Genomic DNA, 14,210 nt, shown 5'->3' on the forward strand with positions numbered 1-14,210 from the left:
TCAATGAAATACTGAAATAATATTTGGGTTGCACTGTGTTAAATTAAATATATTATTAATTTCACCTGTCTCCTTTATTACTTTTATAACGTGAGATCCAAATAACTTAAAATTATTTATGTGGCTCACATTATATTTCTGTTGTACAACATTAATTTAGAATGAATTTGACTTTGCTTTCAAAATCTTAAAGATTGTTGAGTGTCTACTATAAGAGGCAAGCACATGAGAAATCAATATGGAAAAAAACACTAAAGCATATTTTTTTCAGAAGAATGACCAGGTCTAGTCAAATCACATACAAAAAAGCTATAACAAAAAGTACTTGTGGGCGTGAAGAATCTTCTGAAGATATAATATTAGTCAAAATACAAATGCCCCAATCCCTGGTTCACACCTCATACCACCCCTTTTCTCTTGCAAAATCTGTAGCTGTTTAGTAAATCTATAGTGGGGACTGGAATGTTGTTTTAAAAAAGATTCCCTTAACTATGATATGAACTCACTTTAGCAAAAGTCTATGTTTGCTGACCCTGACTAGCTAAGAATAGCGATTTATAGTCCCTTCCTCTCATTTTTAAAATTTTCATTTCTTCTGAAGAAACCCAAGTTTAGAGACTAAAGAGACCCTACAAATTTTAAATTTAAAATAAGAACAAGGGCCTCCCTGGTGGCGCAAGGGGTTAAGTCGTAGCACTAGGAAGCTATACTCAGCCACTGCAGCACAAGTTCAATCACCACCCAGGGAGCTGACCCACATGGCATAGCAGACCTCTCCTGTCTTGCCTGCTGCTCCCCTGAGCAGTGTATTTCAGTCAATCCACCTATTCTGTTTCCCACTCTGTCTCTAGTGAATCCTCTCACCCCCACACCTCTGGCTTGTACCCCAGCTCTAGTATGCATAAATAAATAAATCTTAAAAAAAAACAAAAAACAAGTTTGATCTTTTTATCATTGTTAAAGAAAACCAAATAAATATTTTTTTTGGGGAAAACTATTATCACCTATCCTATCTTCAGGGTCACATACAAAACTTACTGTTTTACACCTAGAAAATAATCATCTGAAGTGTGAAATAACATACTGTCAATTCTTAACCAGTTAAAGAGCTGATATGTTTTTACACATGCTTCAAATTCCAATTCATGAATACATACTCACAATGCAACAGGTAATCCTTTCCTATCATCCTAGTTAGCAAAATGAATATTGGTCAATCAACAGAGTTGCAAGAAAAACAATCTCCCTGGATGCTGCATTTAAGGGAATATAAAACTGACAATATGCAAAATGTATATGCAATGCATTATCCTTTCTAAACAACTGCAGTGTGATTCTATCTTCTCATAGGAGGCAGTTCCCACTAGAATTTTAAATTAATGAGTTCTATAATAAGTGAAATATTTAGGAAAAAAATTTAAGCTCACCCTTGAGAAAGATTCACAACAAACTTTAAGTGATTATATCAAAGTCTATTATAAGAATAAAAATCTTAAGTTTTATGGTGCTCAGGAAAGGATATAGGCTAACACTTTAAAGGCAGTTTGAGGTAAAAATATGAAAGGTAATCAGAACAAGTATATTAATGCTGGTGTTTAGATTTCTGGATCTGAATTTTTAGCACACAAAATCATTTCTAGTATTTATTCTACTACTAAATTAAGGGTTATTTTCTTTTACCCTACATTTGTGCATAAATCGCCATTCATTAAATGCCACAGTTTTGCACATATATAGTCCTTATTATCAAGTTTTATGAAGATTAACAGATTACAGAATATGCAATAACAATATATTATTCACTATTTTTTAAAGAGTAAATTACAGAATGTCAAAACACTATTTTTTAAACAAGGGCACCATACCCCGCTTCTTTTCAATAATTTTCAAATAACAGGCAACAAGTCATGTTTTATTCCTTAATTATACAGACACACAATGTATATCAGAGGTGCTGAGTCACTAATGTGTGTATATAAAATATATGCATTCCTAAGTGACAAAAAAAAAAAGTAAATATACAAACAAAAACAATACATAACTGCCCAGCTTTTTCCAATTTCTGCTCCTGGTGCTATAGCTAAAAGCAAGAAGGAAGACTGCTCTTTTTTTGCCTGCTTCTAAATTTGATTCACTTTCCAACTGTTCTATGCAGAAAGACTCATATGGGTAATATGGCCTTACAAGCTTTAAACTAGATACTACCAGTAACTTCATACGAAAGTAGAAGCAAAACTGTGGTTTCCCCTCTCTACCTTTACAGTTTCAATATAATCACCAACACTCTGACCTCATGAACTGCCAAGTCCTAAAATGCACAGTATACCATAAAGGGAAGATTCAACCAGGTGCCATACAATGACATAGTTAATTGCACCGTATTCTAAAGATCTATTTATCTGAAGAAAAGTAAATATTTAAAGACCACTAATTGGGCTAGATACTCAAAAGAGAAATATAACTGCAAGATACAACTCAATTAACTTGAAAATGTAATCATTTAAGACATACGTGTAGAATTTAAGAATAAGAATGATAACTACCAGGCTGGTCAGTTTATAACACGAAATACAATAAATGCTAGCATTTGTATGTTTACCATATTAAATGCACTCTAAGTGTGTGATTTTATTCTTTTATTTAATCCTCAAAAGAACTCTATAAGCAAGGTGATAACACAACCTTTTTTAAAGGATGAGAAACCTTCAGTTGAAGTTAAATAACTTACCAACAATTCACACAGCTACTAAGTGGCAGCCCTTTTTCAGAATCAAACTGCCTGCTTAGTATCTGAAACACAAAACTGCACAGAGAAACAAAGAACTTGTACCATCCACCAAAATGTTTAATTTCAGTAACAGCGGACTATTGATTTTTCTAAATTAATTTTTCCCCCTCAGTTCACATTCACATACCTTTACCGAATGGGTTAGTTATTCCTCTTCTGAGGAATTCACTGTACCTCAATGCAGGTCTCTATCATGTTCTAAAGTCATCTATTTCCTTTACATCTATTACAATGCCCTAAGTTCCTGGGCATAGAAAGTACTGAAAATGCTGTTCAAGCTTCAATATCAGGTTAGATCTTCTATTTCCATCACCTTCTCAACATCTATCTTAACATAAAACCTTGTTGAAAATGCAGACAGAATCCTAGATTCAAATGGCAATTTGCAAAGGTAAATTAGTCCATATTCTCTTTCATCAATACCATATGAACACCTGCCAATATTTTCTATCTCTCAAGAAAAATATTGGAAGGAAAGGTGAGATAAAGCTGAACACCTATAAATTGATTATTGCCTCAGAAAGAAATACAGAAGCCCAGAATTTGATAAACAAGGTTATCAACCTGGATGTTGATGTAAATCTAGCCCCCTTAGCTTTTATATTTAGGAATTTTTTAGACTGAAAAAAGAGAAACTGGCAATTTGTCAACCTGTAAGATTCTCATGTTAAAAGTTCAGTTCTTCAAATAAGACAGATAATGAATGCCCTCAAAACAGTAAATCTTAAGTATTTTTTATAGCTTTCAGAATATCAAGTACACCAGCTGAGAGCATTTTTTAGTAGTAAAATGAACAGGATATAAACATTATCTTATGCTAATCGATGAGACTAGTATGAGACTAGTTGAAGGTTGTGCTAAATGTAAGTAGTATTTGCAGCATAAAGAAATCTGTAATAAGTGTTCTGATTAACAAATCATTTGATAGTAACTCTAAAAAATTTTTCAACTTTTAAGCGATTCAACTGAGGATGCCAAACCCTGTAAGTAAGTAGTACTGTGAATGTTAGATCAACAAATAAGTTACATGAAGAAAATTCTGTTTCCATACTTACTATGCATCCATTAAGTCACAACTGTGCCCTACTCAGACTGAATTCTAAAATAGAGAAAGGTTGATGGAAAAAAAAACTTGTCACAAGGACTCACAAATTAGGGTGTTATAACACTATAAGCCAAAAAAGGAAGCTCTTCAAATGAGCAGTGCACAGTTTTCACAAAGCTAGTGCCTGTCTCTACAACCGTAGGCAGAGGCGACTCTAAAAACTTCAATTTACACCTCCTCCAAATCACAGTCCTTTTGCCTACACTGCTTGAATTTTTAGGACTCTTAAACACTCAAGTCCCTCCTACAACACATGATTAAATACTTTTTTAAAAAAACATTTTCTTCCATGTGAAAATCAATCTGTTCCTTCAAAAAGTAATCAACACTTCACTTGCACAATCACTGTGAAGTTATCACCCAAATTCTATCTCCCAGTACTTGCTGTACCTAGCTTCAGTCTTCCATAAGGCTTTCCCTGCTAGATTAAGTCTTTACTGGAGCTACAAATAATATTTTCTCAGTCCTTACCACAATCTAAGTCAGGGTAATAAACTATTAACACCCTCCCCAACATTCCTCCCACCCGATTGTAATCCACAATCCTAATGGAAAAGAACAGTACACAATTTCAATCTAGATTCTTGCATCAATTTAAAAAGGTAATACAACCATGAAGAAATGTGTCTTGGAACCAAACATGTGGGAAGAGGGGCGACAGAAACAATGCAGATTAGATAACACGCCATTTATCACACAGTAAATCAGAGGAAACTTTCATTACAATGCTTCCAAGGTGGTGGTGAACTGGTAGTGAAAATTCTCAACCTATAAGGGGCACTCAATCTCTTGAGAACTTTGCTTCTCTGATAACCAATCAAACTAACACACCTACCCCTAACGGAATTCTCTCCTAAGTGACACTACGTAAAAAATCTGCATACATCTCTTTGAAATTCAGCCTTAACATGCCAGTAAAAACCTCTTAGGTAAGCCAATGTTTGTGCAAAATCAAGTTTTGCTCCTCTCCACCTTCCTCACCAGGAGCCCTCCCTCGAATGAACAACGTCCTGCAATATTTCAATTCACCCAAAGACAGAACTAATCCCCAAAGAGTGAGGGGTTTATTTCCCCAAATCATCACCACCCACTTAATAATCCCTTTCGTCCATCTCGCCTGCATGAAAGCAGATTTTCTCACGCCCCTGAATAAACAGGCCAGAACACAACTTACAAAGAGACCAGCTCCCCAAAATGCCAAGGAAACTGTAACATTCTTTGATGGAAGAAGGGCAAGAAGCGTGCATGTTAAGGAGAGGCGCACAGAAGATGCCCATCGGGCCCCGGAACACAAAATCCACGGTCCAAACAACCAACCGGGCTTGCTAACAAAACATGGACAGCGAGAGGCGCCCCCCAACTGGCAGGCGGCGGGGGGCTCCACGCAAAGCCATCCCGAGGCTGCCGGGCGGAACAGGGTCGGGGCGCCGGAGAGCAGGACCGTGGGGGATGCCGCAGGGTGGGGTAACCGGGTGCCTCCTCCAGGAGGACGGCCAGAGGGGGGACCCCGAGGCTTCATTCCGCCGGGCGCCGGTCCCTCAGGGTCCCTCCGATCAAAGCTCAAGTTTCACCAGGGGCAGGAGGAGGAGCGGGGGCGGCGGGCGGCGGCAAACGTGCACCCCGGCACCTCAGCCCGGCCCCAGCCGGCGCGCGGGGTCTCCCCGCGAACGCGGCAGGAAGTAACGGTCCCGCGAGCGACCCCAGAGCCGCGCGGGCCGCGGAGCCCCGGCGCGCGGGGAGAAGCCCCGGGCGCGCCCGCACGGCCGCGGGGGAGGGAGCGGCCCGGCGCTTCCCCGGCCTCGCCCCGGGCGCGGCGAAAAGTTTCCAGCCAAAGTCCGCGGCGGCCGCTCGCGCCGCCAACGGCCGGGCACAACCGCCTCGCCGCCGCGGGGAGCGGCCCCCCGGCCCCGCCGCCCGCCCGGGACCCGCCGCGCCGCCTCAGCCCCGCCGGCCGCCGCGTCCACCTACCGCAGAGCCGGGAGAAGAGCAGCAGCGGGAAGAGCAGCAGCAGCAGCGGCGGCGGCGTCGGGGGCGGCAGCAGGAGTCCGGCCCCGGGGGGAGAAGCGGAGGAAAGTTGTGCTTTGCCGCCTCCGGGACCCAGTGCAGCCGGCGCCGGGGTCCGCGCCATTCCCCGCCCGCCCGCCCGCCCGCCCCCGGCTCCCGGCCCCGGCGCCTCAGGCTTTGGGCGGCGGCAGCGGCCGCGGCGCGGCGGCGGCGGAAGGTCCGGCGCGCGCGTCCTCAACTCCCAGTTCTGGAGCCGTCGCCGCCGGCTGACAGCCCAGCGCTCGAGGCCGCCTCGACTCCGCCGTCGCCGACGCCACTGCCGAGGCTGAGGCGGGAGCCGCCCGCCGCCGCCGCCGCCGCCGCCGCCACTCCCCTCCCCCCGGCACCCGCCCGCCTCGAACTCCTGGGAACTCGGAACGCACCACCCGCCCGCGCGGGAGGGGGAGCGCCGCCGACCCTCGGAGCCGGCTCTGGGACGCGCCCGCCCGCCCCGCGCAACTCCGGCTCCCGTCTGATCCCCGACTGCCGGCCGCGGCTCTCCCCACCCCGCCCTCCTCCCCACGCTCCTCCCCTTTCAGAAAAAAAAAAAATCTCTTCTCTCCACTCTGATAACGGGTCTTTCTCGCACAGCCGCCTTGAAAAAGAACGGGAAATCTGGACTGGGTTAGGAGGCCCCGCCCCTCGAGCCGGGCTCGGCTACCCCCGTCCAGCGGGGCCGATGGTCTCGCCCACTCCGCCCCTCGCGGGTCCGCCGCGGCCCGGGCGCAGACGGAGGCGGAGGGCGGCGGGACGGCGGTGCGCGCCTCGCGCGGGTGGCGCTCCCCCGCGGGCCGGGCCGGGCCGGGCCGGGGCCGGGGCCGGGGCGAGTGGGGGCGGGGAGGGCGAGGCCAGACGGGGCTGCCCTTGCGTTGCCCCAGCCGGAGGCTCCCGTGTGGGAAGCGGGACGCGGCCGGCGGGAGGGCTCGGGGGATGCGCGGGGCGACGCCCCGGCTGCCCGGGACGGCTGTGCTCTCCGGTCCCCTCCCTTCGTCCCTCCGGCGCGCCGGGGCGCGGCTGCTCGGGCGCGCTGCTGGCTCCTTTCTCTGGGCGGGCGGCTTGGCGAGAGGGTCAGCGGAGCCGGGCGAGGAGAGGGACCCCGGCAGGTTTGGCTTCTCGCGCTTGCGTCCCCGGCCGCGCGGCTGTCTGCGGTCCGCGTGGGGCGGCCGGCAACAGGAGGCCTCGGGGTTCCCCCTCGGCGCGCCTCGAGTGCGGTGGGGTTTTCCGGGGCTTGGTGTATTTGCATGTTCGCACGTGTAATTTTATTTCCGTGGCCTGTTTTCCTTTGAACTGATCGCGGGAAAGCGAGCTCGGGAATGAAACATTTGCCTGCCAGAGGGGCGTCCGTGGTCCACAGCCCGCGCGCCCGCCCTCCCCCGCAAATGGCTGCGCCCCCTGGTGCTCTTCGCCCGCCCGCCTCGCACAGCCCTGGTGGCCTGACCTTGAGCCACAGGCACTGGCAGTTCTGCAGGACGGGGGTGGACAGTCTGGACTGTCCCGGGGGGAACTGGAGGCAGAGGACACACGTCCTCAGTCCTGACACCATTAATTTTATGGAGGTCCTGCCATCTCCAGGAGAGCCGCAAATGTGGTCCTATAACAAAGTCTAGCGAGGATTTAACCGCCTATCGCAGCTAAACTGATGCCTGCCTGCCGCCAGCAGCACGCTGTTCTCCCCCTCCACCTACTTGCCTGCTGGGTTTTACTCATCTGCAGGACTACACACCATTCTACCCCTGCACACCGCTCTTTCTTCTTTTTTTCTTCTTTAAATTCTACCCCCGAGCCTCCAAACGCGAGATTTAATACCCCTTTTCCTCTAACCCCCTTTCTCCTCTCCGACTCTATGCCTGTCTGTCTCTGACATGCCCTGTTAAGTCCATCTACTACAGCCACTCCTTTCTATCACCTGTCCTCAGGAAGCACTTATGAAATTGACCTTGCCCTGGGAGATTCCCTGATCATGATCACAATTGACGAAACGTAGCTATTGTGACATTCCTCCGCTGTGCTGACACCATATTTCCCTTGAGAAAATCTCTTATTTTCGCATTCCCTAAACCTAATTTCACTGCTAAATTTAGAGCCCACTGCGAAGCAACTAATTACCTGTTTAACTAGTACTTTAACATGTTGTTGATATTCAGTTAAATCTTAAAACAATCAAAAATTGAATATTGTTCTCCAATTTCATTCCCCCAACCTTTCCCTGATGGGTCCAGTCTACAGAAAAAAAGTAATTTAGCCAACATTTGAAAAGCTGCCAAAAATTTATTGTGAGGGCCGTCCTGCAATTGCTGGAGACCATAAGGGATTAACAGGCTTAGTACTTCTCAAAAGGATGATGGGGAGTTTTAAGAAATACATTCCTCCATACTATGAGATGTTGGATTAGTGGGATACTATGAGTATATTCTCCTCTGACGTAAAGAGGAAGCCTTGAAAGTGCAACATTTACAGATATATAAGCATTAAAAAAGCACCACGCTAGTGTTTTGTATGCATACTTGCATTATGTTCTAATAATTTATGTTGATACAGCATCTTTAGTCAGAAATGTCAAAGCACACGTTTACCATGGAAGTAGCAATTATTAAGATCCCCACTAAAAAGAGGGAAGAACCTAGGCACAGAGGCCAAGTAAGTGCAAATAATACAAGCCACTGTTCATCTGGCAGAACCAAGTTGTTGTCTTCCAATGAGTACCACTAACCTAAGATTCCTCTTAAAAGTTAAAAATAAATTTACTAAGGTAACTCAGATTTCTACTTTTGCTGTGTTGTCATAAATCACACTCTTCTCCACAAAGCTATGCCACCCCAGCCTTAAAAAATTATTGCGAGAAATCCTTTATATTTCATGGCACAGATCATTATTTTTCAAGGGCCAGAATTACTGTTGTCGTTTTCAAAACCTTTAGGACTATTACCAGGTTTTACCAATTTCAGCTCTTTTAACATTGCAGATAAATTCACCTTATTGTTTGAATAACAAACCGGCTGAAGCTACACTAAATTATAGTTAAATATTAATAGTTACGGCACCATTGAATCCAATATATGTGTATATTGTCAAGAAAAATATTATCTAAAGAAACAGCAACATGATCATAATACCAACAATGCTTTCATTGTTTTGGGTTAAATGCACTGATGATGTGCACCCCACTCTCTGCCTTAGTCTGTTGGCCAATTATTGAGGTTCAGTAACTCTAAACTAAAAAACAAAGGTTGACCTCTTAACAAAGAAGTAATTATGGACAGTGCTGACCACTTTACATTTACTCAAATAATTCAAAGTAAAGGTTTGAGACTATTACTAAATTTTCATAGCTACCCCTGAAACAAAAAAGTATTTTATAGAAGAGGCAAGCCAGCTAATTCCCCTTTACCATCAGCAATTTTTTTTATATCCTACTGGGTGAAGAAATGTTGTTTTACCTTCAGTCAAAGATATTAGCAATGGTTCGTGGAATAATGAACTTGGTACTATGTTTGATAATAATGTTACTGAACTAAAGTTCTAAAGCAGAACTATGCAAATAGTTTTAAAAAAATGAAGTACAAATTCACTGAAAATCCTCCATGTGCAAAATCTTTACAAACCTCACATTTATCAAATGCAAATATTTCCTACTGAAAATATCTTCCCCCACAAGTTTCATGCTGCATTCTCCCTTTTTCCTTTGGGTTTTTGATCAAACTTCACATTACCATTGAAATCTTTTACAGCCCCAATGCATGTCCCCTCCCTTAACTTGCTTTATTTTCTCATTATAGTAGCCATCTTTGCTCATTGTCTGTTTTCCCTTCACTAGAAAGTTCTATAAAGGTTGACAAGTACCTGGGTGTAGGGTAGGTAAAAGGTATCAGGCTTTTCTGCCCTCCCGCCATTAGGACAGATGAGGGAAACTTGTGGTCCTGAATGCATGCCTGATGGCGGGCACCTGAAGTGGGTACACCTGGGCTGAAAGACTGGGCTTTTAAGGGTGGCGTCACGGGGACGCCAGAAGAAGCCAAGAACGAGTAGAAGCAGAAAGAGAAACGGAGAAGCAGCAGAAGCCGAGAGAGAACACCAGAGTGCCCAGATAGAGTGAAGATTTGCTGGGGGCTGAGAGGCCTGCCAGCCTCCCGCCCCTCCAGCACCCTTGCCTGCTGTGTACCGGGTAAATCCCAATTAAAAACCTGCAAAAAACCACTGAGGGCTCTAACTCCTCCTTTACCTGGTCTGCATGGGATCAGAAAACCTGCTCAGTGTCATTCCTGACCCTACACTGGGTTTTTTGTTTTGTTTTTTTAGTGTGAAAACCCAACCACCTAAAACAGTATCTGCCCTATAGGTCCAAGATTGGAGAATTAAATAACTATATTGACTTAACATATCCAAGAACATGTCTAATAGCAGATAAACTCAACAGAATAATACTATTTTTTTAAAAAAAAAGATTTATTTATACAAGCACTGAATACAGTCAGAAGCGCGGGAGGGTGAGAGAATTCACCAGAGCCAGAGCAGGTAGCAGAACAGGCAGAAGGACCGAAGTACACTGCTGAGGGCAGCAGCAGGCAGCAGGAGAGGTCTGCGTGCCATGTGGGACCCTCGCCAGGTGGCCTGGGATCGAACCAGCGCTGCAGAGGCTGCGGGCAGCTTTGCAACCCAACGCTCAACTGTTGCACCACAGGGGAGGCCCAGAATAATACTAATTTGTAAGGTCTTGAGTATACAATCAGATTGGGCTTTTTGAATTGGAAGATCATTAATTGATCATTGCTTGACTCTTAGTTTAATGGCGTTTAGCATTGCTTAGTAAGCTATTTTATCATTCTGTTCACACTTCCACCTTTGCAATTTGTGGTACAGATACATTTGCGATGCTGGGGCAGGGACTCTGCAAACAATAGTCTCCTTGACCAGCTGGCTCTGTTAGGGGGAAAAGGATGTCCTAAAGCTAATTCCATTATCGGGGCTGCCCTATAACAGCTCTATCAAGTGAAGTCACTAGAGGGAGGTTGGAAGGCAGGAATAGGGGAGAAGAAACGCCTTCCTGTCGGTTTGCTTCCTGCTCCTCTCAGCCTCCTTTTAGCAGTAATGGCTCTTCACAGTCGTTAGCAGTTGCTTCCAGTCTCTCACTTCTTTTACTCCCTGAGAACCACAATCATCAGGACTCTTCAGAGGTACCGACAGCAGCTACACTGTGCCCCACTTCTCAAAGGCTCATGTACCACCCTTCCGACACCTCTGTTCCCCAACCTGAAATCTCATTGTGTAACAGGGTGGTCCCCAGGAAAGGGGGAGGTTCCCTGCCCCACCCAAGGAAGGGTGGAGCTGAGTAGGAAGAGGAGAAGCTGCAGAAGAGACTGAGGAAGGAAGCAGGATGGAGCCAGGAGACCTGGAGGAGGCGCATGGAGCTTAGAGACACGTAAAGAAACTGCGCTTGTCTTTTGGTCGTGGACTGGGTGACACAAATGTGGGTGAGACCTGTGGGGAGGTGACAATGGCAGCTTTTATCTTGATGTTGATTTTGCTCTTTTCCTTCCGGGCTTGTCCGGTTGTTTGTGACCCTTTTCTGTGGGTCCCCACTGGAAGATGCTTTAGACTTGTGGCAGGCTTTGGGGCCTTGTTCTGGGCCGATCCCATATGGATGGACTTTTACCCACGAGGGGACGGGTAACTTTGGGTGCTTCATTTAGAAACTAGACTCTTTGCCTTACCTGTATTGTTTCCTAGTTTTGTGTTAATGCGGCGGATGGCAGAACCCATTTAGTATAGGCAGGTTTGCGGGGCTTGGGCTACCCCTCTCCCTGTCCTATAACAATTGTACCACTTCGGTAAGTTTTTAATGAAGGCTTCATCGTGCAGGCAGGATTGAGTAAACCATTGGCCTCTGATAGCCAATCCCCTTCCCTTTCCCCACCGTGGAGGTTGTGGAGGTAGAGCTGAAAGTTCCAACCCTCTATTGACTAGGTTGGTTTCTCTGGCAACCAGCCCACAACCTCCAAGAGTCACCTCATTAGCATAAATGCCAATAAGATTGAAAGGGGCTTAGTATAAATAACAAAAAACACTCCTCACACCCTTATCACTCAGGAAATTCCAAAAGTTGTCTGAGCTCTGAGGCAAGAACCAGAGAGATCAAAGAGATATTTCTCATTAAATCAGTCTTCTGCTGCACTAGCAAATTACTTCAGACTCATGGCTTACAACAACAGAGACATATTATGATTTCTTCAGGAGTCTAACATGGGTTTCACCTGACTAGGGTATAGGCTGAGTTACATTCCTTTCTGGAAGCTCTATAGGAGAATCAGTCTTTTTTTCTTTCCCAGTTTCCAAACACTGCCTGATTCCTTGGCATACTGTCCCTTTCCTTTATCTTAAAAACCATTAATGTCACATCTGTTATCTGAAACCACACCTCCCTCTGAGTCTTCTGCTTTCCTCTTTGTTGTTTAAGGACCTTCCTGATTATAGTAGACCCAGCAGAGTAATACAGCATACTTTCCCTATTTAAACAAGTTGATAAGCAACCTTAATTCTATTTGCAAACTTAATTCCCGTTTGGTATTAACCTAACGTATCCACAGGTTGAGGGGATTAGGATGTAGATATCTTTAGGGGATCATCATTCTGCTACCCACGAGGTATACTGTAGAGGTGTGTAAGCAATAAAGAAGGATGCTGGATTAGCACAGTATGGTTAATAGAAGACAGTTCATTAGAACAGGCTTCAAAATATCAGTTGGAGGTGGAAACTAAATTTTGAGCCTTCTCAGAATTTCACTCTCAGGTTGCTCATGATTGCTATTCGATTTGTGGATCTATGTTTAAAAATATTAATGTTATAGGACAAGGAGAGGGGCAGCCCAAACCCCGCAAACCTGCCTATTCTACATGGGTTCTGCCATCCGCCGCATCAACACAAAACATATGACACTTTAATGGGAAGGAACTTTAATAAAAACTAGGAAACAATACAGGTAAGGCAAAGAGTCTAGTTTCTAAATGAAGCACCCAAAGTTACCCATCCCCTCGTGGGTAAAACTCCATCCATATGGGGTCGGCCCAGAGCAAGGCCCCAAAGCCTGCCACAAGTCTAAAACATCTTCCAGTGGGGACCCACAGAAAAGGGTCAGAAACAACCAGACAAGCCCGGAAGGAAAAGAGCAAAATCAACATCAAGATAAAAGCTGCCATTGTCACCTCCCCACGGGTCTCACCCACATCTGTGTCACCTAGTCCACGACCAAAAGACAAGCGCAGTTTCTTCACGTGTCTCTAGGCTCCATGTGCCTCCTCCAGGTCTCCTTGCTCCATCCTGCTTCCTTCCTTAGTCTCTTCTTCTGCTTCTCCTCTTCCTGCTCAGCTCCACCCTCCCTTGGGTGGGGCAGGGAACCTCCCCCTTTCCTGGGGACCACCCTGTTGCATTAACACTATTACAATTACTACCATTACTATTGACAATAAGGGTAGCCCAACACCTCTTGGGCTTTTTATATCAGGCCGGTTCTAAAGTTGTTATCTAATTTTATCCTTAAGCAACAATGAGGAAGAGGTAATCATTTTCCATATTTTTACATACAAAAATAAAAAAGATTGAGCAACTTATCAAATGTCACAGTAGAGGAACTGTACTGAAACCCCAGGCTTTGTAGTTTCAGGGCATCTAACATTTCAACTTACAGTCTCCCTATGCGCATCTCTGAACAGACAAACTGAGAGTAGCTGAGTATCTGTTCTGGATATAAATTACAAACAAGGGCCTCCCTGGTGGTGCAGCAGTTGAGCACTGGGCTGCGAAGCTGCCCGCAGCCTCTGCAGCACGGGTTGGATCCCTGGCTGGCAAGGGTCCCACATGGCTCACAGACCTCTCCTGCCGCGCCCGCTGCTCCCCTCAGCAGTGTCCTTTGTCAGTCTGCCTGGTCTGCCCCCCCCCCCCCCCCCCCCGTGAATTCTCTCACCCTCCCAAGTTTCTGACTGTACCCAGTGCTTGTATAAATAAATAAATAAATCTTTAAAAACAAAAAACAAATTACAAACAAAACTGGGTGATTAATCAGGGCAGGATCTGTTGAAACTCCTATGGGGGGAAAAATGACTCTGTTACACTGAACTTAAAGAAACCAAATACCCATTTTCATTGACTTATTTTGAATATTTCTCTTATCATCCTTCTTCAACATTTTTCACATCTCCTTTGCCTCCTGCTTCCCTCAGTCCCTGGATTACTGTCTCTTAGCTAGTCAAGCCATATTTTAAGCCACTGTAAACATTATTTTA

The 14,210-nt window shown here is 45.4% G+C and overlaps 1 protein-coding gene across 4 annotated transcripts in view; it reads right to left on the reverse strand.

Annotated features, from left to right (window-relative positions):
- Window positions 1-6,162, reverse strand: part of NECTIN3 (nectin cell adhesion molecule 3) — a 90,091-nt gene extending 83,929 nt beyond the window's left edge. For 3 of the 4 annotated variants that reach the window (XR_008553874.1, XM_037525588.2, XM_037525586.1), the window contains exon 1: window positions 5,862-6,162. Coding sequence is in view for 3 of the 4 variants with exons in the window: in XM_037525588.2 (XP_037381485.1) it covers window positions 5,862-6,021 (160 nt within the window). In the remaining variant the exon portion in view is untranslated. Of the gene's footprint in view, window positions 1-5,067; window positions 5,198-5,861 lie in introns of those variants that run through there. The other variant, XM_037525587.2, reaches the window with a different exon arrangement.
- Between the last annotated feature and the right edge of the window lie 8,048 nt (window positions 6,163-14,210).

This window comes from Talpa occidentalis, unplaced genomic scaffold (assembly GCF_014898055.3).
Source record: "Talpa occidentalis isolate TD23 unplaced genomic scaffold, MPIMG_talOcc4v2.1 talOcc4.4, whole genome shotgun sequence".
Taxonomy (NCBI): Eukaryota; Metazoa; Chordata; class Mammalia; order Eulipotyphla; family Talpidae; genus Talpa; species Talpa occidentalis.